The 27,500-nt window shown below is 43.6% G+C and overlaps 2 protein-coding genes across 2 annotated transcripts in view; both read left to right on the top strand.

Annotated features, from left to right (window-relative positions):
• The window catches only part of rims2a (regulating synaptic membrane exocytosis 2a), a gene marked incomplete at both ends in the record, with an annotated part of 244,188 nt that overhangs the window by 25,272 nt on the left and 191,416 nt on the right, over positions 1-27,500 (top strand). The window contains 3 exons of the mRNA XM_083762001.1: positions 14,333-14,365; positions 17,499-17,600; positions 26,190-26,400. Of these exons, the coding sequence (XP_083618127.1) occupies positions 14,333-14,365; positions 17,499-17,600; positions 26,190-26,400 (346 nt within the window). The remainder of the gene's footprint in view (positions 1-14,332; positions 14,366-17,498; positions 17,601-26,189; positions 26,401-27,500) is intronic.
• The window catches only part of fzd6 (frizzled class receptor 6), a 296,006-nt gene that overhangs the window by 107,970 nt on the left and 160,536 nt on the right, over positions 1-27,500 (top strand). The gene's annotated exons all lie outside the window — the stretch shown is intronic.

Here is a 27,500-nt window from a genome sequence, read left to right as displayed (position 1 = left end):
CAGCCTTTACCTACAATGGAGAGATTTACATATTTGGTGGAAGTGGAACCGGGTCCAAGACCTTCAATGATTTGTGGAAATTCAGTCCTGAGACCTTATCCTGGAAGATGGTTGAGCCCATGGGGAAATTCCCGTCTCCGAGTCACATGATGTGCTGTTGCATGGTGGGAGATCGTGTCATCCTCTTTGGAGGAATCAACACTTCAGACGTTTCAGGAACTGATGACCTGCATGTCTTAGACTTCAGTCCTAGCCTCAAGACATTATGTAAGCTAGCGGTTATTCAGTACGCTCTGGTGCAGTCTGAACTCCCACACAACATCAGGTGGGAGCTGGCAGCCATGACTAGCAACAGCAGCTGAAAAAGGATAACCCGAAAACAATACTACTAGAGCGTAATAGATCCACACAGACCCCCAGAAATGCTTTGGCCATGGTCTCACCATCCATTGGAACATAGGTTACCCCCCCCCCCCCCCAACACCTCATCGTTTCCTGAAAGGTAACCGTTTTGGAGATACAAGGTTTCCCACTTGACAGTGAGGATCCGGTACGTCACTATTAGCTTAAGTAAATTGAAAGCACAGTACTGTAGTACACACAGTCACACACACACACACACGCACACACACACACACACACACACACACACACACACACACACACACACACACACACACACACACACACACACACACACACACACACACACACACACACACACAGTACACACAGTACACACGCAAGAACAGGGCAGGTGCAACCCGATACCACCTGCTCGCTCATGGCTCACGCCCCTTCACTCCACTAAAGCGATGCTTCAGAATGCGGGATGCTATTACACACACACTGCTTCTCAAGGTGGGGTCCGGGGACCCCTCAGGGGTCCTTCAGGGGCTTTGCAGTGTTGCTCCCTGCACCTAAATTAGAAGATTGATTGATTGATTGATTGATTGATTAGGCTTTTTTTGTTTTGTTGAATGCAGAGGACCTTTATATTTGTAGTATTTCTACATTGGCTCCTTTTCCACCGGTGTTGAACCGGTTCTGTTTTTCTTTCCTGCCAAATTAATTGGTTCGGATCTCTAAAAGTTGGTTCAGATTTTGAACCAAAAAAAACCCCCCACACTTCTATGGCCTGAAGTGGGAACCCAAGTGGGCGTGTCACTATTCAGGTTGGAAGATGCAGATGTGATATAAACCATCATTAAAAAAAAACATTAACCCATTTAGACCTGAGGACGATTCTACGTCAAAGTGTCGTCTAAATCATGTTTCTGTGTCAGTCGTTCTCAAACATCTTCATGTCAAAGACCCCATAAAGATAGCATAGGCCCAAACGTTGCTGTTTCCCTATTAAAGATTTTTCACTGCATTTGAAGACAATGTGCGGGTGTTCTTTTTCATTGTCGGGCACCGTACCCTCTGCTACGCACCTGTCACCTGTAGGGGGCGCCGTACCCTCTGCTATGCACCTGTCACCTGTAGGGGGCGCCGTACCCTCTGCTACGCACCTGTCACCTGTAGGTGTGCAAAAGCCGTGCTTTCTATCCCAAAAAACATATGGAATTGGCTGCCGACCGCCATCTGCAAATATGTAGTTCCAGGGACAACCCCAGAAGCAAAGCTTTGAGTTAAAAACGTTCGCTGTGAAAGAATAATGTATTCAAAGATTCGCGCCACATTTTCACAAGTTTTCTAAAATAGAAGATCTACAAGCTCGTGGCACGGCGCTATGAGCTATATCATTATGCTTAAAACACCAAAAGGGGTTCCCTTTCCTACCCTGAATGGGTTAAAGAACGGAACCAGTTCAGTTCTAGAACCAAAGTTATTTTGGTGGAAAAGGGGCCATTGTGGTATTTCTACTTATACTTTAAAAAATCACACCTGTGTGAACTGAGTGGTGCAACTCCCCCCCCCCCCCCCCCCACCTCTCTGTCTCTCTCTCTCTCATTAGCAGGCAACAGTGCAGCACTATCCCTCTCTCTGTTTCTGGCACAACAGCGCCCCTACTGGTACTCATAGTCATATACTGGTGCTCATTAACGTCACATAGGCGGACGGACACATAGACACGGACATTGCTGTTCCTTGGAGTGGTTGCACCACTCAACAAAAAAAAAAGAAAACTAGGTCGCTAAAAGGTCGCTAAAAGAAAATAAACTGTTGTACGTACAGTATGCCAGTATGTTTCACCTGGCAGAAACTAAAAAGCAGAGTACAGTTCATTCACCACTGCTCCATTGAACCCTGGCAGGTATATTTATGTGAGGAAACCAGATGGATTGAGTTATATTTGGCAACGGATTAGCCACTCCCCCCCCCCCCCCCCCCCCGCCTCCCCCCGCCGCGTTGCTTCGAAAATTCTGCTGTTGCCAAACTCCCGTTTGACAATATGAATATTAGTCCTCAGTCAGGAAGCTCTGCTTTCTGCACTTCTGCAGTATATAGACTGGAAGGAGTACTCTTTATTTTTATTTTATTTTTTTACTTAGCGCACTGTAGTCCTGGCTGAAACCTCTCATCTCCTTATTCTAACTTTTCTTTCCCCATATATAGATTCACGGGGTGCAGACAGACCAAAAGTCTGACATGCGCTGCTGGTTAAAAAAACACCCGTGCAAATGACCTCACCCCGTGGTCAGTTACAAATCACCCGTGGTCAGTTACAAATCACCCGTGGTCAGTTACAAATCACCCGTGGTCAGTTACAAATCACCCGTGGTCAGTTACAAATCACTCGTGCATGGCATCCAGCGTTGCGGTTAGGGTTACGTTAGTGTTTGGGTTAGGTATAGGGTGTATAGGTCGTACTAATGACTGTCGGACTCTTGGTATAATGTGCCCTGCACCCAGATTTACGCCCTGGTTTGCGCCGCATCCCGGGGCTTGTATGTAGATCTGCATACTGGGCGTTACGGAGATATTCGAGGTTTCTGCTCTGCACGACAACAAGGATTTTATACAAGAAAAACATGAAAATACTCAAGTAATGTATAAAAGTATACCTCAAACTTGTGTATACCTGCGTGAAGTGAATGTATGCTTCTGGTTACTTATATTCTGATGAGTTGTACCCATGGCATTCAATCCTATCTGGTGCTCTCTGACCCATTCAGACCTGCGGACTCATCTGTGTCACCTCATAGCTTTTAACCACTTTAAACCATTATTTTATACTTTAGCTGTCGAAAAACAGCAGATCTACAAGTCCGTAGCGAGTCGTAGATCTGCTATTTTTTGAAAAATCATGAAAACGTGTGCAAGTCTTTGCATATACATAATTATTTTACAGCGAACGTTTTAACTCAAATGATTGAGATTTCAGCTGTAGGTGAACTCTGACCCTTTGTATTATATAAATTGACTCGAATTGACTTGATGTGAATGCTCTGATGAAACGCATAAGCGTTCCTTTTTGATGTGTTCCAGTAAATATGGAAATGTGAGCACTTTGTCTGCCATTTCTTAAATCTTTTGGATGTGTTACCTTTTTGGATGTGTTACCTTATTTTTTTTACCAGCTGCAAGCTGGTCAATATTAGCTTGTGAAAGTCCCGACAGGAGATCATCTTCTGCTGAGCCTGCTCTGTCACCAGTTGGCAACACTGGTTGCCAAGCCTGCATATTTCCAGCCTAACGTGGATTCATTCACAGTTGCTTGCCTGGTTTGGTTTTTGGAGGCTGCTTAGCTTATTTCTGTCACGACAGTTGCCACCACTGGCAACAACAACAACCCATAACATCCCATGTCTGCACGGCATGGCTAGTCGAGCAGTTCTGATTGGCTGCCTCGTCTCCAAGAATTCTTTAGGGTCACTAATTTGAGCATAACAAAAGTGGCACAACGTCAGCAGCAGACCCACAGATAATAATAATGCAGCTGGTAATTAATTGATTTAATCTATTTGGGCTTGTTTTAATGTTTTACCCCATTCTGACCGGGCACCCATTTTGGTGTTGGCATCATGTCGTCCTTTAGCTATTGAAAAATAGCAGATCTACAAGCTCATATCGCGCCACCGAGTGGCGCGATACGAGCTTGTAGGTCTGCTATTTTTGAAAAATCGAAGAACGACTGACATTTTTAGAATCTGATCTCAGGTCAGAATGGGTTAATCAGACCAGTGTGTGTCCAGTGGAAACCTCGTATGAATCTGATCTCAGGTCAGAATGGGTTAATAACGAGAACCTTATCGATCAGGCTTATCGAGCCGGGTTCTTATCGGGCATTTCCTATGGTTTTGTGGAAAGAAGGGAGACGACAAATTCCGAACAGAACCAGTATCTTTCACTACAGGGCCTATACAAATATGTACAGTACATTTCTAACAGAACCAGTATCTTTCACTATAGGGCCTATACAAATACCGTACATGTCTAACAGAACCAGTATCTTTCACTAGGGCCTATAGCAGACCTGGGCATTGTACGGCCCGCGGGCCAAATACGGCCCGGCGGCTGACTCTGACCGGCCCGCGAAAGATTACTTGATAATCAGAAAATAAAACATACTTTCTAATTACGTTATGGGTGGACTAAAACCGCATCACTTTTATTTTGAAGCCCATGTTTTCTCGCAGTGCACACATCAACTGTGCACGTGAATTGCGTGTGATTGAGAACCTGTCTTCCTTCCTTCACCCCCTCATATGCGAAAATGTCGGCTTTTTGGATTTATTGTTGACGACAACGTCGGTGAATGCAAATAGCCATGAAGCATGCAGCTCCACAACACGGTAGGTGCAGGCTCGCAGGCGCATGCTTTGATTACCAAACTTCCTCGCAGAAGGACAAATTAAATCCCATTATGCTTCATTTAACCCACTCTTAACCCGCCTTGCCAATAAAGTTAAGATGTTTTAAGATGCTGCCGTATGGCGTTGTTGCGCCCAGAATGTGGCATGCTTCTGAAGTTCAGAACGCTTGGGCGATGCGCCGTGAGCTTGTGGATCGTCTGTTTTCGGCACACGAGTCGATCGACACCGTTGTACCACAAAGTAAATCTGGCAGAACGAACGTGCAATCAACATACAGCGCCTGCCAGGCTGCCAAGTCTCAACAATACCATCACTGGTTGGCTTATTATTGTTTTCAGAATGTCGTTGTTTAATGGTTGTGACTCAACACTCATCTCTCGCTGATAGTAAGCAGCGTGCCATGGGTTGTGAAAGTGGCACCTCCAGGGTCCTCCGAATGGAACTATAAAGAGAGCTATACCTCTAATGTTCTCATTGTTAAAAGAAAATGCTAGTATTTACAGGACTTGTAACTTAAACAAAAACATAGTTTTCAACTGGGAAAGGAAACGTCTTAAGCCTGCAAGTAGAAAGTAAAAAAAATCACACCCATGTGAAGTGAAGGGCGCTCTTATTGTACATCATCATGATGTGAAATAGTCACTCTGCCTATAATTTGAGTCAAATGTTTCACCTTTTTTACCATTGCTTTGCAAAACAATGCCATTTACTGCTTTTTATATAGAAATAAAATGGATATTATGCATTATTAAGTTCAGCCTTTTGGCCCGGCCCTCCGAACTATTTTCTGTTTCTCATGTGGCCCCTTGGGAAAAATAATTGCCCACCCCTGGCCTATAGTATACAGTAGGCCCTAGTGAAAGATACTGGTTTTTCCAAGAGTAAAAAAAGGTCAATTGCCTGTTAGAAATGTACTGTATATTGTATACAAATACAGTACATTTCTAACAGGCAATTGACCTTTTTTACTCTTGGAAAAAAAATATTGAAGAAACTGTTAACTGGTTAATATGTGTACCGTCACATTAAAAGCGTAAAATCGAAGAACGACTGACATTTTTTAGAATCTGATCTCAGGTCAGAATGGGTTCATCAGACCAGTGTGTGTCCGGCGGAAACCTCGTATAAATCTGATCTCAGGTCAGAATGGGTTAACTCAAATATTTGCATCTGGAGGCCGCGTCCCTATTTTCAGTTGGGGGGTCGGCGGGCCAATCACACATCATTCTTGGGGTCCTTGACATGAAATAGTTTGAGAACCAACGTTCAGAAAACTGTCAGGATTCAGAAGACATTCTGTAGGATCCGGTCTCAGGTCTAAATGGCCTAAAGCCCAGAGCTGCGTTGCGTTGCGTGCGTGCATGCGTGCGTGCGTGCCTGCGTGCGTGCGTGCGTGCGTGCGTGCCTGCGTGCCTGCGTGCGTGCGTGCGTGCGTGCGTGCGTGTGGCGATCAGCCATGAGGCCTCTCGACCCCGAAGCGCTCGCCCTCTCCCTGCACCCTCCCCGAGGGCGCCTATCGCACCAGGCCAGGCCAGCAGCACCCACTGGGTGCCAGAGAGAGGAACTTATCAGCGCTCTATCCCCTGCCCCCCTAATCCCCCTCTGAGGTGAAGAGGAGGGAGTGTTTAAGCTCCATTTGTACCTCGACCTGTACCACGGTGGCACACGTTTTCTCCTCTTTTTTTTTTTTTTTTTTTTTACTTAAGTCAAAGTAGTAAGACCACAATATTGAAGTACTCAGTTACAAGTAAAAGGGCCTGTATTGTGTGTGTGTGTGTGTGTGTGTGTGTGCGTGCGTGCATGTGTGTGCAGTTTAAAGTATCACATTTTTTTTTTAAACCAAGTAAAGTAAAAGTACCAGTACAGTAAAGGTGGTTGCACACTGGACACGTTTTTCGGAAAACCGATGGAGAAACGCCGCTAAAAATCAGAAAAATGCGCTCAGTGTGCACAATTATCAAAAATAGCAGATGTGCACATGTACTGTATATCTGCTATTGATGAATAGCCAATGCAACGTATCAAATATGGATGACTGTGATGCTGTATTATAACATTTAGCTGGGGAACCCCCAAGGACCCCTGCCATGGCACGGGGGTCCCCAGACCCCACTTTGATAACCACTGGTATAAAGAATGAAACTAATACAATTAAAATTGCAATATACTCAAGTAAAGGAGAATACCTCAAACATTTTATTAATCCATTTAGGACTGAGGCCGATTCTACAAAAATGGCTTCTAAATCCTAAAAGTTTTCTGAAAAACCTCTATGTTTCTATGTCAGTGCATGGTGCTCACCCTTTTTCATGTCAAGAATCAACAGAATTATCTGTATTTGGTCGCGGCACTGAAAATAGTGTTGTTCCAGGGACCTCCAAGCAAAGATTTGAGTTAAAAAACGTTCGCTCTGAAAGAATATATTTTCAAAGATTTGCACCACATTTTCACATTCTTTTCAAAAATAGCACTCGGTGCCGCACTATGAGCTTGTAGATCTGCTATTTTTCAATATCTATTTAGTATAACATAATGCTTAAAACACCAAAAGGGTGTTCCGTCCTGAATGGGTTAAAGTGTACAGTACTTGAGTAAATGTAATTATAGTTACTTGCCACCGGTGCGACGGAGGCATAATTCTGGCGTTAAGCAGCGCTTCCTTCCCCTGACAGCTCCTGGCAGAAGAAGCGGAGTGAACAGGTGCCTCGGGACCTAATCGGCTATCTTTAAATGAGCTGCTATTTTTAGCAGCACTCTCTCTTTCTCTCTTTCACAGCAGCTCTCCATCTTGCAGGTGGAGTTGGTGCAACGTTGGGTCTTTTTATATATTCCATCCCACAGGGGTAAAAAGATGGTCCCCGGTCATATTCATCCTGTAGGCAGGCAGGCATGGCAGGCAGGCAGGCAGGCACGCAGGCAGGAAGGCAGACAGGCAGACAGGAAGGCAGGCAGGCAGGCAGGCAGGCAGGCAGGCAGGCTGACGCTTCTACGAAACCGGCTGACAGACTGTACTGGGTTGCTCCGCTGTTTCTCAACAGTCGGGTCTGGGATCCCTCAGGGGTCCAACACATTTTGCGGGGGGGTGGGGGGCTATTAATTTCAGTGGAAGTTGCTCAGAGGTGTTTTGAAGCACCCAGAAGAACGCTCTCCTTCCACCAAACAACATTTGGTTGGCAAAAGCGGAAGTGCAAACGATCACTCAATGTTAAACCCCAGCTGTGCAGGGTTTCCTCCTGCTATATGCATTGGACCGCCTGCACTTCCAGCTTTGAAAAGTAGGCTTCAACGTTGCAGGCCAGCCGGCAGGCCAGCCGTCCTGTAAAATGTTAAATATGGAGATAAGAGGTTTTCTGCTGGACAACAGCAACGGTATCATAATGTCATGCTATTGGACATGCTGGAGGTATTGTTTTTCATGTGTTGCTGAAAATAGAAAATAGTCTATAAGCGATACAGTGGCCTGGCGGTCAGAGCAGTGGTTCCCAAACAGAGACACATCTGTGGGTCGGGGACACATTTTCATGGTATATCCTTTATTTTTGATTTCCTACATTTTGTTTTGAATTATTAATATTTGAAAACTTTTTTTTTTTAAACATTCCCATTAAGAAATAGAAATAATAAAAAATAAGTTAGGCCTGACTAAGAAAAAATAATCTTCTAAATCCTCCAGTTTTCTGAAAAAAATATTTTCACGATTTTTTTAATCGTGAAAATATTTTTTTCAGAAAACTGGAGAAAAATAGCACACTTACAAGCTCGTAGCGCACCACTCGGTGGCGCGCTATGAGCTTGTAGATCTGCTATTTTTCAATAGCTAAATTATAACATAATGTTTAAAACACCAAAAGGGGGTCCCGCGCCCCAAACATGTGTTAAGAAGCAGTGAAAATAGCAGATCTACATTTTGAAGTCCGGACTTTTACTTGGTAACAGAGTATAGATCTACATAACATTGCAGTACTTTTTCCACCACTGCAGATAGTAACTACTTGGGCGGGCTCACTTACAGATCAGCACTATATACAGAAAGGGCATCCGGAAAGACCTTCCTTAATTATCTCTATATATATTCATCATAGTGTCAAACGTCTGGTGTACAGTATAGTGGTTCTAGAACGCATGCCAAATGGAATTGAATCTATGGAAGCAGATGGACTGTAGTGTATACTATAGGCGGACTCTATTAATTAGTAATACGCCAAAAAAATTGCTTTTAAGAAGTCGAAAGCAAAGCATGATGGTATGCAGCGTTATCTGTGCTCGTCAGTGATCCCTATATGAAAATAAATCACCCCCCTGTGTGAATTACTGTAAGTGAGGGGAGGTCTTATCATTATACTGTACATCATACATCATCTCAGGAGCAACTGGATTTATGTGATTGGTTAGCCGATTTGCTCGTCTACATATGACGTAAACTTTCCCTTCATTGTCAATGGCATTTAACCCATTCTGACCGGGCACCCATTTTGGTGTCAGCATCATGTCATGCTTTAGCTATTGAAAAATAGCAGATCTACAAGCTCATATCGCGCCACCGAGTGGCGCGCTACGAGCTTGTAGGTCTGCTATTTTTGAAAAATCGAAGAACGACTGACATTTTTTAGAATCTGATCTCAGGTCAGAATGGGTTCATCAGACCAGTGTGTGTGTCCAGTGGAAATCTCGTATGAATCTGATCTCAGGTCAGAATGGGTTAATGTTTGTATTGTCACAAATCTACGTCATATTTGGCAGACATTTGACTTAATTTCTCCTTTCATCGTCATTCGTCATTGGCTCACAACTGCGACGCGTTTTTGTGAGCTTGTAGATCTTCCATTTTCAGCATGCAACCAAGTGTAAAATGACTCATACTGGATCTCTTGTCGACTATAGTGGACAAGAGACTAAAACTAGACTAAAATGTTAGACTAACATTTTAGTCTAGTTTTTATTTGTTGACGAAATTGTCAATTTATTTAGTCATATAGTTTTAGTCATCGTGGCTTAGTTTTAATTTAGTTTTTATGTGGTTTTTGTCAGTGAAAAAGGTAGTTGACGAACACAACACTGCATCGAAGGGCAGCATGTGGGCAAGGTGGGCAAGGAGAGGTCATCGTGGGTCTGCTCTATAGCCTCTGCATTCAAAGTCCTGTGCCTTTTAACCCATTCTGACCTGAGATCAGATTCATACGAGGTTTCCGCCGGACACACACTGGTCTGATGAACCCATTCTGACCTGAGATCAGATTCTAAAAAATGTCAGTCGCTCTTCGATTTTTCAAAAATAGCTAAACGACGCATTGTTGCTATTGTGGGGTGTTGTGAGCTTGCAGATCTGTTATTTTAAGTTTTTAACCCATTTGGCTGGCCATTTGCACCACTTTGACATCCACCGTCCGTAATGCATTTGACCCGTCAGCCAACCTAATATACACATGTCCTGCTACAGATCCATTGACTTGTTGTTGTGTCATATTAGACTGTATAGTGTGGTGGCAGAAATATTATACTGTATATTGTGTAGTGTGGCGGCAGTAATTCATCCCTTTGGAGTGAGTGGTACAGTACGGTTCTCAAAGTGGGGCTCGGGGTGTCCAGGGGTCCTGGTGGGGTTCCAGGGGGTCCCCATGCAGCTTAAGTTGTTTGTCGGTTTCTCTCTCTCTCTCTCTCTCTCCCCCCCCCTCTCTCTCTCTCTCTCTCTCCTTCTCTCTCTCCCCCTCTCTCTCTCTCTCTCTCTCTCTCTCTCTCTCTCTCTCTCTCTCTCTCTCTCTCTCTCTCTCTCTCTCTCTCTCGCTCATACATTTAGCATGTTTATGTTTAGCACCAAACAGTTTCTGAATGTCTTGCATAAAAACAGCAGAGATGCAGCTATAGTGGTTGAAGCTGTCCACTAGAGGGCAGTGCAGCACTGGTCATTGTTAAACCTGGACTCCCTCATTGACTGAAGTACATACAGTACAGTATGAGGCAGGATAATACAGTTCAGAATACAGTTCTCTCACGTGTGTGTGTGTGTGTGTGTGTGTGTGTGTGTGTGTGTGTGTGTGTGTGTGTGTGTGTGTGTGTGTGTGTGTGTGGCGTGCATATGTGTGTTTGTGCGCAACTATAGGCTACTTGATAACTGTCCCCACAAGTATAGTGGAATTTTGACAATGTGACATAACAAATAACAATAAGTCCTTGTCCTCACGAGAGAAATTGATGTTTTATAATATTGGTTAAAAATATGTTTTATTTATAGAATAAGATGAGTTATGCCTGGTGATTTATACTTAGTTGTGTGTGTGCATGTGTGTGTGCGTGCGTGTGTGTGTGTGTGTGCGTGCGTGCGTCCCATCAGATGGAAAACAGAGAGTGTAGTCATCATGCCATCAAGACACTGAATACGTCAGCTCTGACATTTCACACTCACTCATTTTACCCCCCCGTGTCAAATAATACACCTACTACGCACACACACACACACACACACACACGCACACGCACATGCATGCCTGCACGCCACATACAGTATTGACGTGCATATTAACCCCTTCTGAATGGGAACCCATTTTGGTGTTAGCACTATGTTGTGCTTTAGCTATTGAAAAATAGCAGATCTACAAGCTCATAGCGCGCCACCGAGTGGCGCGCTAAGAGCTTGTAGGTCTGCTATTTTTGAAAAATCGAAGAACGACTGACATATAGAAACATGGCTTTTTCAGAAAACTGTCATTTTCAAACATACATTTTTAGAATCTGATCTCAGGTCAGAATGGGTTAACTGCACCTGCGTGGCAGTCATGACAAGAGTCATTCTCTTGTTTTTAGTTTTTTGTAAATGAGCGCCGTACTTGATCACACGATACAGCGTCACACTGTAAACGCATCAAAAACAGCAAAAGCTACAAAAAGCTCAAAACGTGGCACGTTTTGAAGCTTGTGGATTTGCTGTACTTTTTCTTTTGTTTTGTTTTTATTTGCGTCCTGAAAAGTACGAAAAGGACATGATACAGTATAGCAGACGATATAGGGTTTTAAGTGGTCAATATGGCACTCACTTTTTTTTTGCACGCCCCAATTGAGATTTGTCCTGTAGTATAGCTTTACATTTCAACCACAGATAGTTCTATACAATTTTATGAGCTGTAATCGCTTGGATCGCGTCATCAGTGCACCGATCACGCTGGGTTCAGTCTAATAGTGTAACCATTTCAATTAGCACATTATCTTTGCTTTCACAGACAGAGCCTATGTATAGCATGGGTCAGAAAGAAGCAACTCCACCATGACAGCAATAACGTGCTGCTGATGCACTAGCCTATTTATCCCTGATGTGTGACTCTCAGCTTCGGCGTATTGTTGTTGGCTTCAAGTGTTGTCTGTGGAGCCATGATGGCATATCTGGAGGAGAGATGTGGTTTTGGCAGTGGTGGTAAAAGTATGTAGAGAGAGAGAGAGTGAACGGCCGACATCTGGTCTCTCACACCTATCTTGTGCCGATGGGTTACCAGATTTGGAAGTGTATGACCTGACCTAAGCACTGTTGAAGTGCCCCTGAGCAAGGCACTGAACACCCAACTGCTCCATGCAGTGGAGCTGCTCATTTTCGCGTAAAATCACGCGTGAAATGTCACAGGGATGGATTACACAACACGACCTCATCGAGCGAGATCGCTGGATGTTGTCCTGTGCATATCGTTTGATAGCTTATAAAGGGCGATTGATTTCAACGTCGCAAACGACTCGGTGTATAGTATCCGTTGCTTTGGCTTTGTGTGTGTTTGTTTGTTTGTTTGTTTGTTTGTGTGTGTGTGTGTGTGTGTGTGTTGTGTGTGTGTGTGTGTGTGTGTGTGTGTGTGTGTGTGTGTGTGTGTGTGTGTGTGTGTGTGTGTGTGCGTGCATGCGTGCGTGCGTGCGTGCGTGCGTGCGTGCGTGCGTGCGTGCGTGCGTGATTGTGAACCTCAGCAAACCTCCCCTAAAGGGTCAAAATAAAGCAAATCGCTGCTGTCGGGCAGAAAACTCCTATCTATCTCATCATACAGCGTCACACAAAAGCATCAAAAGTAGCAGCTCTACAAGCTGCAGATTTGCTACTTTGAGAACTTTGGACAAATTGGACATATGAGGTTTCCACCCGACAGAGACTATAAGCCCCCAAGAAATTATAATGTTAGCCTGTATGGTTTATGATTTTGCTAACATAAATGGTGCATTTATATAGCGCCTTTATCCAAGGCGCTTTACATAGATTGTGCATTACATTCACCCATTCACACACACATTCATACACCGATGGCAGCGGAAACCATGCAAGGCACCAACCAGCACATCAGGAGCAATTAGGGGTTCAGTGTCTTGCTCAAGGACACTTCGACAGTAACTCTGGGGGAGCCCGGGTTCGAACTGGCAACCTTACGGTTACCATCCAGGCACTCTACCCCTGAGCCACCGCCGCATGAAGCAATAGCCTTTTTTATTAATATTAAGTTGTAGCATCAGGTCAAAGGTTAAAGCCTCATTACTGTCATTGTCAAGTTCTGTTTTTCCATTCTTTTGTTTCTATTATGTTTTTTTTTTACCATTATTGTCATATTATTGCCATCATCATTTCCTTATCATTATTCATTATTGGTGTTATTATTATAGTATAGATGTCATATTCATGCAATTTGTGTCTTCACTAGGGATGTAACAATACCAAAAACGCACCATATGATAATAATTATCACGATAGAAGTCCACAATACCGTATATTTAGGCTACTACAAATGTTACAAATGTTGACTCATTATGTCAGACTAATTCTCCGTATAGCATTTCAAGCATTATGTTATACTTTAGATATTGAAAAATAGCAGATCTATCCCGATATTTATATATATATTTCTGTATAAGAATATAATGCTATTTAATACTTATTTTAAGCAAAAAATGTAAAAACAAGCCCACATTGATTAAACCAGCTGCATTATTATTATTATCTACGGGGGTCCGCTATCCGCTATATAACTGCCTCTGTGTCAGTTTCAGCACAGTAGTTTAGGTAGGAACTAAAATTCTCTTGACGCGGAACTATTGTGTTCTGATTCGTTCGTTTCCGCCCGGACATATTTGCGGTGCGCAACCAGCCAATGAGGAAACCAGCTGGACTACAGGACTAGAGGACTAGAGGACTACTGGACTACAGAGTGTAGAGTAGGAGAGAAGCGACACGCTTTGATCTCGCCGCAAAGCGGGTTCCTATCGGCTATAGTTCCAAACATTGCTCCTATATGTCTGGAACTATCCCATTGAGATAGAATGAGCACTTCCTGCATTCCATTGTTACAATGGGAGTCAACGCTAGTGTCGCCACTCTCTTACTGTATTAATCTGTACTGGACTAGCATGCACATTGATTATAGACTCAGGTTGATATCACTTATACTTTTAAAATATTAAATCATATTTGTTTTCAATGAGGATATTGTTACATCCCTACAGTCACTCATACCAGTTATGTGGATATTACATATTTGGTTTAGATTGTTTTCCTCATCTCCCTGTGTTCCGTACTATGCACTGAGCTTGTGCACACTTTTATTTTTTTTATGTTTTAGGATCAAAGAAGAACCAAAGCCTCAGCCCGCACAGTAAGTAAACTACACTACCCAGAGTGCACTGCTCGCTCCAGGCTTTGACACTTCTTCCTGTTTGGTGGTGGTGGTGGTGGGTGCTGTGTGCTTCTCAATGTGGCTTATTTTCTCCTGTTTGTCTGGGAGGGAAAAACAAAATGAACAAGTCATTGATGTCATGGAAATCTGCTATTTGTCGTATACCGCACAATGTCACTTCTCATCGAAACTTTGACTTGGAACGTCATTCACCAGATGGCTGAGCGACCGATGGCCGTGTTGTTGTACACAGATAGCAGTTTTCCTTGACATCTAAGGTAATTAGGAACACTTGACCCATTTTCAACCTTATTAGCTTCATATAATTTGTCCTCGACTCCTCGCTAATGCTCACTGGGAGGTGGAACAATTTCCGTCTAATCCTTTTCATGTCAAGGAGGACCCCCAAATTGATTTATATTTGGGCCGTGGACCCTCATTTGAAAAGGTTTTGTGCCAGGGACCCCCAGAAGAGAAGAGTTATGTTAACAAAATGCAGAATTATTCAAACCTTTCCAAAAAAAGATGTACAAGCTTGCAGCGCAGCACGAAGTGTCGCGCTGTGAGTTTGTATATCTTAGCCCAAGGTAACAAATTCAGCTACATGGGTACCCCCTGGAATCCCTCCAAGGACCCCCTGGGGGTTCCCGGACCCCACTTTAAGCACCACTGCTCTACGTGCCATCGGTGGGCCAGTAGACCAGTGGTTCTAAAAATCTTCTCTTATGGCCGGGGGTCCCTGGCATATGTTTTCAAATGGGGGTCCGTGGGCTAATTACTGTCAATTTGGGGGAACCACTGCAGTAGCCAGTTCAGAATCCTGCCTAATGCCTACCATTGACATCATCGATGGGGAAAATAGACACTATTCTTCTTGCATAAAAAAATAAAAAGTTTGAAATTAGTTTGTGAGATGATTAAGGCCTGCCTACTGATGATGTCACTGGTAGGCTTCTTAGGTTGATCTGACCTATGCCCTCCTTTGAGAGTTGAGAGACAGTGCAGGTACGACGGAAATGGTGGCATCTTTACAATGAACATCAGTGAGGAACAACGATTTGAACATTAGGTTGAAAATGGCTGAAATGGTCCTTTTTTAAATGACCGGTCCTGTCTCTTCCTTCCTTCCAGCTCTATATACAACCAGGCCCCGCCCCCTTTCCTCTGTTCCTGGTCTTTTAACTGGCTGTCCTTTTCCTCCTCTGCATTCTGATTGGCCACTAAGTGCTGCCTCTTGTTTCTCCACGTGTTGGTCTTAGATTGCATCTTATCGTCCACCTGCTGTTTGTTATGAACGTTTGTTTTGGCTGTAACTGTACTGTTAGGCTTCATACACACATAAAGAACAACTGTTCTGTGCTCTGCCTGTGTTTCATGGCCACCTCAATGCTTTTACAATGGAAGTCACATGGTTTGACCAAACACTTGTGTTTGATGGGGGGGGGAAATCAAACACAAGTGTTTGGTCAAACTGCGTGACTTCCATTGGAAAAGCATTGGGGCGGCCGAGCACAGAACAGTTGTTCTTTATGTGTGTACGAAGCCTTAGGCTGTCCAGGGTGACGTACTGTATAGGGGCCGTGCAACAGTAAATTGCAATGTAAGGATTCTTTTTAATTTTTATCTTTGAATTCTTTTAGCGTGAGCTTGTATAGATCACATTTCTTTAATCAGACTTAATCGAATTAGTCCATTATAAAAAAAAGTCAATTCGAATTTTGATTTGCGTCAATTTGTTGATATATATATATATTCGAAATAAAACACGCTTCTCGATTATTAGAAAACGTAATGGATGGAATTAAGGATGGCTATAAGAACATATAGCTGTTAGCGTGATGGTCTGACCCTTATATTACTACTCCAGAGTCCCATCACCTTATTATCCCATTCTGACCTGAGATCAGATTCATATGAGGTTTCCGCCGGACACACACTGGTCTGATGAACCCATTCTGACCTGAGATCAGATTCTAAAAATGTCAGTCGCTCTTCGATTTTTCAAAAATAGCAGACCTACAAGCTCGTATCGCGCCACTCGGTGGCGCGATATGAGCTTGTAGATCTGCTATTTTTAAATAGCTAAAGCATAACATGATGCTGACACCAAAATGGGTGCCCGGTCAGAATGGGTTATACTTATACTACACCATCACCTTATTATACTACACCATCACCTTATATTACTACACCATCATCAAACCCAGCTGGAATCAATCCTTGAAATTAATCTATAGCTGTTTGACGCAACTATCATTTCCATTGGCTGTAGAGCTTTTACATGCTTCTTTAGCTGTATACCTTCTGAGTGTGTATTATCTTCTGTTTCTATTCTCTCTCTTTTTCTCTCTCTTGTCTCTGATCTGTTGTGGCTGATCATCAGTGTTCCTCCAGTCACTGTCCTGCCAATAACCTATAGCAGCTTTTCCTCTCTCTCTCTCTCTCTCTCTCTCTCTCTCTCTCTCTCTCCAGCCTGATCTCACAGAAATACGTAGATAGTACGTAATTGAAATTCCGTACATACTCAACTAGAAAACCCCCCAAAATCCGTACATAAAACACTACTAACTGTACTATTGACCGCGACAGAGGCGTGGATCTCACTAGTGCGGAAGTGCTATATTTCACCGTGGCTGGTTTGGGTGAGTTGGGGTTTGACATTATTTATCACACCGCTATAGGGCCGCAAGTTGCCGTGTCGAGGCCCTAGCTCCGCCGGGAGGATTTCAGTGTCATATGATGCACGGATTTTGTGGTTTTCTTAGTCGTGTATGTACAGAATTGCATACATATCTCACTATTTATGTGAGATTGGGTTGCTCTCTCGCTCTCTATCTCTTTCTGTCTTGTCTGTGTGTGTGTGTGTATGTGCGTGTGCGCTCTGGTCTTCTAGTGAATGTACCCTGCCGCTCTCTGGTCTTCTAGTGAATGTGCCCTGCCGCTCTCTGGTCTTCTAGTGAATGTGCCCTGCCGCTGCCTCCTATATCCTCCCAACACTGACCTGCCTCTTGTACCTCTCTGTGAGGACCCTGTAGTCTTTCTTCTCCCCGTCACGATTCTTCTGCATGATGTTCTTATCGTCACGCTGTTATTATGCTTATGATTTGAACAGGTGGTTTGCATTTAGTGGGATCACTGAGCTGGTAAATAACGTTCTCCAGCCCCAGCAAAAGTCCTCAAATCACACGAAGGAGCCCGAGCTTGACGACACCGCGTAAGTAATGGAACAAAGTCCCTCCCACCCCCCTGTGTCTAATCTAATCCAACCTCCCACAGCGCTAAACACAGCATGGTCATTGTAATGTATACACGTCGAAATCGTGAGTGTTATAGTTTGACACTCGTATGTGTAAGAATGGGTACTTTCAGAAACGGGTTATTTTCAGGATTCAAATAAAAAAGCTAAAGTAGTAGATCTACAAGTTCAAAGTGCGTCGCTTCGTGCCTCGTTTCGAGCTTGCGGATCTGCTACTTTTGATGCCTAACATTTAGCTGAGAGCTTGAAGGAGCACATCACTCATTTTTCAACTTTGGCTTCATTGTGGTCCTCACTAAGACCGTTTCTGTCTACTCGGGCTGTGTGGACAGTTCAGAAACCTTCCTATGGGCTGTGTCCCAGAGGAGGCCTGTGGACAGTTCAGAAACCTGCCTACAGTATTGTACAGGCTGTGTCCCAGAGGAGGCCTGTGGACAGTTCAGAGGCTGTGTCCCAGAGGAGGCCTGTGGACAGTTCAGAGGTTGTGTCCCAGAGGAGGCCTGTGGACAGTTCAGAGGCTGTGTCCCAGAGGAGGCCTGTGGACAGTTCAGAGGCTGTGTCCCAGAGGAGGCCTGTGGACAGTTCAGAGGCTGTGTCCCAGAGGAGGCCTGTGGACAGTTCAGAGGCTGTGTCCCAGAGGAGGCCTGTGGACAGTTCAGAGGTTGTGTCCCAGAGGAGGCCTGTGGACAGTTCAGAAACCTGCCTGCAGTACTGTACTGTAAAGCACTACATTTTTAGGTGAGTATATGAATAGGCCTTTAGCCTGGATCCAGCCCATATAGACCCCGTCCACTGCCCAGATGACGTCAGCGATGGGGATCATTTGCAAGATAATAAGAAACACTTGCTGCAGCTTGCTGAAATAGAAGCCACTGTTGAAGCCAACGTTCCTAATATTGTTTGAAATGACCAAACCTGCCTACCGATGATGATGCGATTGGCAGGCATGTTTCTGAACTGTCCCACACGCCAAGTAGAGAAAACTGTGAATGTTACATGATGAGCATTAGTTGGGACCAATTTTGGACGATGGGTTGAAAGTGGGCGAAGTGGTCCTTCGCATGAGACCACATACTGTATAGTGGCCTTTAAACGTATATACTGTACAGTATATATCAAACCCACTGTTGTAACCGCAGAAGAACGCTCCGTGTCTCGACATGTGACAGATGTCGAATCATCTGAGAGCGTGTAGTCGGCCCGTCGGGCCTTGATGCGGCGATATGTCTGGCCTGTCATACGTCCCAAGGCACAGAGCCAGGAGGCTCATGTTTCTTGGACGTGTGTGTGTGTGTGTGTGTGTGTGTGTGTGTGTGTGTGTGTGTGTGTGTGTGTGTGTGTGTGTGTGTGTGTGTGTGTGTGTGTGTGTGTGTGTGTGTGTGTGTGTGTGTGTGTGTGTGTGTGTGTGAGAGTGTGAGTGATGGTGCGTGCGTGCGTGCGGCCACGTGCGCGACCCAGAGGTAACAGGGCTTGGATTATATGTTTGGCACCGGACGGGACAATGAGCCGCGTATGATTACCCCTCGGCAGTGTCACCTACGTTTGACCGCGTTTGCCCGGGCGGAGGATGGATGGACGGACGGACGGATGGATGGATGGATGGACGGATGGATGGCCCCGTCCGCGTGTACCAGCTGCCTGCTCTGTGCTCCTCTTACCTTGGCCTCTCTTCAAGCTTCTGGATCAGCTTAGAACTAATGTTGATTTCGTCGACTAAAGCTGTGATGAAAAATGTCCATCGACTACCTATTTTCACTGAGGAAAACGGAATAAAAGCAAAATGAAAAAACTAGGCCATGATGACTAAAACTATGACTATGATATTGACAATTTCGTTAACAAAAACTAGACTAAAACAAAAAGATACAACTCTAAAATCAGTCATTTCGACACCATCAAGGTCTGCCAAAATACATTTTAGTCAACTAAATCAACTGTAGATTTAGTTGATGAAAATCTTGATATGATATTTATTTGACTAAAACTAAACTAACACTAAAACATTTCAGGTGACTACTAAAATATAAATTACTAAATTACTAAATAACTAAAACTAAATTAAAAATGTATTCAAAAGACTGACCAAGGCATCAAAAGTAGATGCCAGATCTGTGAGGTCGAGAAGCATCGCAAGATGACTCGTATGGCGCTTGTGGATCTAGCTGTCCCGTTTGCTACTTTCGAATTTGAATCCTGAAAAGTATTTGGAGTGACGGTATCCAGGGTTCCTTGAAAGTCAATGCCTTCTCCCACATCACGTACCCTCCGGTCTCAGACAAATATGTCTCTAAAGTGTTGCAGAGAGATTCCCAAAATACTCTCTGAACTACTTTTCATTCCATATTTATAATACCCACAGACACACTTACTGTAACCACTTTAACGATTTGTACAAAAAAAAACTGCGTAAACGGCTGACTCACGAGCTCACAACACGTTGTGATGCGAGAGGTTGTGAACTCACGACACGGATCCACCATTATGTTGTTGCCACTTTTGTGTGACGCGCACACACACACACACACACACACACACACACACACACACACACACGTAAGGCCTCTGTCCGTCAGTGACGATGATATGCGGGTCATGTTTAATGACATAACCTCTGGTGGGTGTCTTGGGTGACAGAGGGACAGACCGTACGAGGACATATCGTGGCATTAGACCATTAGTGACCCGATACGGAGAGGAGAGGAGTGGGGGGACGGACTGACTGACCAGACAGACCAGACAGGGCGTCTGTTGGGCCTCTTCTGCTGGCATGGTGCCAGGAGAGCATGTGTTGTTGCTATTGGTGCAACGTAACTAAGTACGTTTGTTTACCCAAATGTATCTTTGCCCTGTGATTACATCAAACAATACATATATGTAGGCTTGGGCAATATATCGATATTACCGCAATATTTGAAATCAATATCGGTAATATCGTGGAGTATATAAATAATATCGAATACCGATAATAACCCAATATCGTAATTTTACCGTCATGTAAATATGGATTTTCTTTTAAATAAACATCTACATTACTGTATGTGTGTGTCTGTGAGATGAATTTACAAGTATTTCATTTTAAACAACTATAATTTGCCTAATAACTTAGTGTCCGTGCATTGACTGGCACTGACGCTGAATTACGGCGACGAGGTGACAGCAGCATTGTCGGACTGCCTCCGCCCAGGAAAGCAAACAAAACATGGCGCCGGTGAGAGTAACAAGTCCTAGCAAGTTGGTTCGTAAAAAAACATCTGGAAATACTGCTGTTTGGCAGCATTTCGGGTTCCAGCCAAATTAAAAAGGCTGATAATCGATAATACCGATAATCGCGATATTATTCACGTTATCAATACCGATATCAAAAAATCAATATCGCCCAAGCCTACATATAATGTGCTGTCTGGAGAAAAAACCCCACCTAACTCCAAAATGTTTGTTTTTCAGAAAAAAACAAAACATCCAGCTCAAGTGGAGTTAGGTTTTCACCGAAGCACTTTTTAATCCTTTCCATTGGTTCAATATTTGTTTAACCAACACACAGACGTAAAGGGTGTTGAATAGCAAAGAAATAGCAAAAATAACCCCTAAAAAAAAACCCATGTTTTACCCATAATTTCCCTCTATACCAGCGGTCATTATAGCCACTGATGTATGTGGTGAAGTAAGTGTGTGGTGTGGTGGTGTTTACCTACACACTCCTCTCCCTGTGGTGTTTGGTGGAGCGTATTGGGTTCACTGTTTGTTTTGGTAGACGGGGGATGTTTTGGAGGAAACCAAACCTACCAAATGGACTCCACTTGACTTAAGCTTTTATTTTACGAGTACATTTTTCCGATTTTGTTTATTAATAATTAATTATATTATGAATCGAAAACGTTTTTAAAAATGTTTTGAAATTGCGATGAATTGTCTGGAAGTGTATAACGAATGCTTCTGTGATCATGCCAGGGGGAGCTCTCCCAGAAGCGAGAAATCTTTCTTTAGCATGTAACACTCAAATAACCGCGGTTACGTTTGTAAGTAACCTATAGTTATATTATATTAACATATACTGATTTGATAAAATAAAATTAACATTGTAATCACAACAAAAAGGTACACTATTAGTCCAACATACTTCTCCACTGGTCGCTAATGCGTTTAGGGGTTGATGGGGAAGATGTGTAGTAAATAAAAATACAACATTGATTGTTCGTCAGTGTAATTCCCTCGGGGCCGTAGTTGGACACGGAGGCTTTACCTGCAGCGGGGCCGTTATCAGGTCCTGTGTCAGTAAATGAGATTTGGTGGGTCTGTTAAACAAGACTAACATACTAATCTCTGCCAGCCTAAATGGACGAAGGCTGTCGCGCAATTAGCCCCTTAATCCCTCAATGGGTCCAATGTCTGTGGCAGTGGCTCACCGCTCACCGCTCACCGCCGCTGCTACTGATGCTGCTGCTACTGCTGCTACTGCTACTGCTGCTGCTACCAGTGGCGTGCACAGACATTTAGAGGGGCAGGTGCTCAAGTGAAAAAAGGGCACCTTGTGCTGCGCATTTTGGGGCGGGAACCCATTTTGGTGCTTTAGCTATTGAAAAATAGCAGATCTACAAGCTCATAGCGCGCCACCGAGTGGCGCGCTACGAGCTTGTAGGTCTGCTATTTATTTTTTATCGAAGAACCACTGACATAGAAACATAGCTTTAGATTGTGTGGGCCTAAATAATATAGAATAAGCGTTTTTTTTATCAAGATAAAAAAGTAAGAAAAAAAAAAAAAAAAATATTTTTTCTTTTTTTTTAGCACATTGCCAAAAGGGCAGGGGGTGCTCTAGCACCCCCTAGTGTCTATCTGTGCACGCCACTGGCTGCTACTGCCGCTACTGCTGCTGTTTTGTCTCGTCTCTGTCGGCCGGAAACCTCCCATGTCCAAAACTGTTACTTATCGTCGGGATTCAAATTGGAAAGTATAGCAAAAGTAGCAGAATCACAAGCTCGAAACGCTTGATGCTTGAAATTACTTCAGCAGAAGTACAAAAAAAATTGGCCTCAAAATATAGCCTACTTAAAGAAGTACCAAAGTTAAAAATAAATAATAAGATTTGTCTACATGCTTGCAAACTTGTGGCAACCTATTTTTGAATATATTATCCATAGTATAAAATAATCTACAAAGTATAGATTAGAAGCGATAATGTTTTCAAATGACTATAGTGGAAGGATTTAGTCTACTTATTTTCTTTAAATCTTCATGTAAAGTCAAAGTAGACCACAAACAACTGTACTAGCCTCATAAGTAGCCTGACAGCACAACGCGGGTTCGAGTCCCGTTCCTCTGACGCTGCGCGTCTCAGTGTGTCTCTCCCCCTGTTTCCTGTCCATCTTTGATTCTTTACTACAAAACTACAAAACAAAAAATTTACTACTTATACAGTAACAGGCCTTGAGTCAAATGTACTTAGTTACTTTCTCCGCCGCACTGTACGTAGTGTTCAGATGGTGACGCAAAGCGTGCGCACACGGTACGCAGAAACGCAGATAGTCATCAAAGATTCCGGCAATTACATTTGGGCTCTAAAGGTTGTGTTTGCGGGTAAAGGAAGCGCGTTTATCTCGAACGCCGGTAAACGGATAGCCCCTGCTGCTGAATAATTCATCAGTGCTAATGAATGTTGCAGGGGGGGATATGTGGGCCGAAACCAATTCTAATCGGCATGTTATGAAGTCAGCGGCAGTGTTTAGTTTCCAGGGAGATGACGGTTCGATTGACATGTGTCATACTCATACAAAATGCATGCGAGCGGGGCGAGTGCGTGCGCGGCGGGTCCGTCACGGGGTTTCCAGGTAGCCCCTCGGACCATTCCAGGAATCTTGCCATAGCGTCATTCTCTCTCTGTCTCTGGCCCATGTGTCGTTGGATGCCCTTACATGTTTGTAACGCAGAGAGTGTATAGGCTACACATGGAACCAAATGGACCCTTACGGGTGCATTTGGTTCCATCTCTGTACCCTCTCTCTCATGCAGTTATATACTGTATAAGCACTGAGGATCATTTTTACCATGTACAGTAGATTGGGATCTATAGTTTAGTTCAGTGATCATTTCATGGACCCTCCAGTTTGATATGCATTTGGTCACGCCACGGACCCCCATTTGAACATCTCTGGGACCCCAAACGGCACTGTAAAATCCAATGTTTTCTTATTTATTCATGCTTTTTATCCCCTAATCTCCCCAATTTAGTCGTTATGTCAATGAATTCCTCCCCACACACAGATGTGTGTGTTGTCACTGCTGTTGTATCCTCCTGGCTCACCTGCCAGTGAGGAGCCCCCACCGGGAGGACATACTGTTGTATCCTACTGGCTCACCTGCCAGTGAGGAGCCCCCACCGGGAGGACCTACTGTTGTATCCTACTGGCTCACCTGCCAGTGAGGAGCCCCCACCGGGAGGACATACTGTTGTATCCTACTGGCTCACCTGCCAGTGAGGAGCCCCCACCGGGAGGACCTACTGTTGTATCCTACTGGCTCACCTGCCAGTGAGGAGCCCCCACCGGGAGGACCTACTGTTGTATCCTACTGGCTCACCTGCCAGTGAGGAGCCCCCACCGGGAGGAGGTAGAGCCTTTGTGCTGCTCCTCCCGACCACAACCTCGGTGTACAAATATAACCAAATTGACCCGTTCTTTTTGTACAGAGTTTCAGACCCCTAAGGGTCCATTTAGGAACCCCCCCCCCCGGACAAGACCTTAAGAACCAGAGTGCTACAATGTGTAAATTGTGTATCATGGCGAAAAGGAAGGTCAAAATGTAAATATCTCCCCTGAGCAAGAAGGTAGCTTTAGCTCAGTGGTGATGAAAAGGTCAAGAGACCAGGGTTCAAATCCGGGGTAGTTACAGGGTTTAACTGGTATACCATATTCAAAGGAAATCAACTGCTTTAGGAAAGAGATTGCGCAGTAGAAAATGTCTGAACCTTAGAGTATATATTAATAGAGACTTCACCGGATTTCTCCTCCCATCCACTTGCATTAAGTTGCTCAAAAGCGCATGAGGCGTATTCACTCCTCTTTACGGGTAGGAACAGAGTGCATTCTGGGATGGATTGGGCCAAATCGCTGTCTTGTCATAAGAAATTACCATGATAGAGAAACACGGCTGCAAATGATTCATTAATTAAACGCCGGGCAACCTGAGAAAGAGGAATTAAGTGATGTTCTTAAAGTTAAACATGATACCTGTCCATGTGTCACAAGATCAGCTCTGCTCTGAGGACTTGAGGTCAAGGCTTTTTAAGCACTGTGTCCGCTTTTCCTTTCAAAACCTCTCTTTCTTTCTCTCTCTCTCTCTCACACACACACACACACACACACACACACACACACACACACACACACACACACACACACACACACACACACACACACACACACACACACACACACACCATAATATAAATAATAATAAATAAATGTAATGTAATAATAAATACATTAAACATAATTAAGATTGTAGGACAGGAACAAAAGTTTAACAATGTGTTCCAGTCCCAGATTTGGAAGAATCTCGAAAGATTTAGTAAAATATCATATTGTATTGTATGTTGAATATAGGAACATACTTCATTCTACATTCTTGGAACTAAAAAAAAGTATTCTCTTACATGGCGGTCTCTGGCATTCAATCTTTTCAGACGTGGTGTCCAATCTGAAAAGCTGCTGCTACTGTTTTGTGCTGCTAATTGTATTTGTTTTGTATGTTTCGTACTGTATGTACTGTATGTTTTCATGGGGCTTTTACTTGTTCTACGTTGGCTTGTGTTTATGTACTTATAGAGGACCACAATGGAATTAAGCTTTCTTGGGTTTTTTAATGCTCTGTGATATCTTTGTGTATATATGTTTAGTGGTCAGATGGGTGGGCCACATGCATTTTATGAGTTATTTCAATGATCAATTATGTGCTGGATCAATGAAACAAACATAGTATACTTAAACTACTTAAACCCCCAAATAATCTGTATTGAGGGGAAAACCTTTCGCAGAAAATAGCAGATCAACAAGGCTCTTAACTTTTCCGGTGGAAAGAGCTTTGTCAATCGGCTATTTCCTGCGAAAGCTTTCCCCACAATGACAGAAAACAGAACAGACCCTAGTAGTATTATAGAACCCTGAAGGACTCCGGTCAACGTACGTATTGGGATCAAGTGGTTAAGTTAATCTTCATCTGTATCATAATGAAAACACGTTGTTTTCATTATAGCCTATCAATAAAATCATAGTGTTTTGCCAATTATCCCATTTTGGTGTTTTAACTAAGCATTATGTTATTCTTTAGCTATTGAAAAATATCAGATCTACAAGCTCGTAGCGCGCCACCGAGTGGCGCGCTACGAGCTTGTAGGTCTGCTATTTTAGAAAAATCGTGAAAATGCGGCACAAATCTTTTTTTATTTATTTCGACGTCAGGCCTAAAATGGGTTAAATGGGGCCCCACTTATCAATGTCCTCCCCGGCCCAAACGAATTGGAAGTTCTCTAAAACCTCTCCTTCCCCCTCGCAGGAAGCTGCACCAGCAGTTTGAGTCGTACAAGGACCAGGTGAAGAAGATGGGCGAGGAGACCAAGGAGACCACGGAGCTGAAGAGCGAAGCCCCCACCTGTGGAATATGCCACAAAACCAAGTTTGCCGATGGCTGTGGCCACCTCTGTTCCTATTGCCAAAGCAAGTTCTGTGCACGCTGCGGAGGACGAGTGTCTCTGAGATCAAATAAGGTAACGCTTGGCTTTTGGTGTTTTCAGGGTCTTCTGTACAAGAATCACACACACACACACACACACACACACACAGCTTATGAAATATGATTTAGATCTTGAATTGGTTCTCAAACTTTTTGAGGGGCGCTATAGCCCCTCAAAAAAACCGAAACCAAACTTAATGTTTGTCTTTAGTTCAATGTTTGTTCTGTAAATGCATTGACAATGAAGGGGACATTTACATCATAATGTGTCATTTATGTTGTCTCTTTATTGTTAATGGCGTTTAATGTTTTTGTTTGCACCGTTCGACATCACCATTACATCACCTAATCAACATGATACTGTATATTAGCGCCCCTCAATTCACACAGGTGTGATTTTTAATTTCAAGGACCCCCTACCCCATAACTCTGAGAGTGTAACAAATGGAACCAAATGGACCCTTACAGTAGCCTGGCTACTGTGAAGTGAGGGGCGCTAATATATTAAAGTCTAACTCATATTGATTAGGTGATGTAAAACAAACGGTGTCAAAACAAACATTAAATTATCTTCATTGTTAATGGCATTTAATGTTTGTGTTGGGGACAAGATTTTCCCTTCATTGTCAATGGCATTTTTAACTAAAAAAACAAACATTACACCTGTATATAGGAGGGGCTAGCGCCCCTCAAAATGTGTTCTGGTGAACAAAATGAAAATACTCTGTCAGAGTCAGCCAAACTGTGGAAAGTACAAGTGAAAAAAGTGATGCCGAAGCATTTTATACTCTTAAAACGTAGGTATAGGTTAACCACTTTCAACCTGGCACCCCTGGCATAATTATAATATTGAATACAGGTGTGCCTTGATGATATTTTGATTGTTGGTGTGCCTTCCTGTGGCCACAGAAAAGTTTGAAAACCACTGCCATGCTCCGCCTCACCACTGGGGGGAGCTGTTTCACCTTCTTTCTTTTTTTTGGTCCATTCAAGAAATATATTGGCTGTATGAGTTCACCGCTCCAGCACCTAACCACAGACACACACGCACACGCACACACACACACACACACACACACACACACACACACACACACACACACACACACACACACACACACACACACACACACA

Source organism: Protomyctophum parallelum (assembly GCF_964188405.1).
Source record: "Protomyctophum parallelum genome assembly, chromosome: 3".
In the NCBI taxonomy this organism is placed as follows: Eukaryota; Metazoa; Chordata; class Actinopteri; order Myctophiformes; family Myctophidae; genus Protomyctophum; species Protomyctophum parallelum.
Note: the sequence above shows the minus strand (reverse complement) of the source record. Positions and strands in the feature narration are given on the sequence as shown.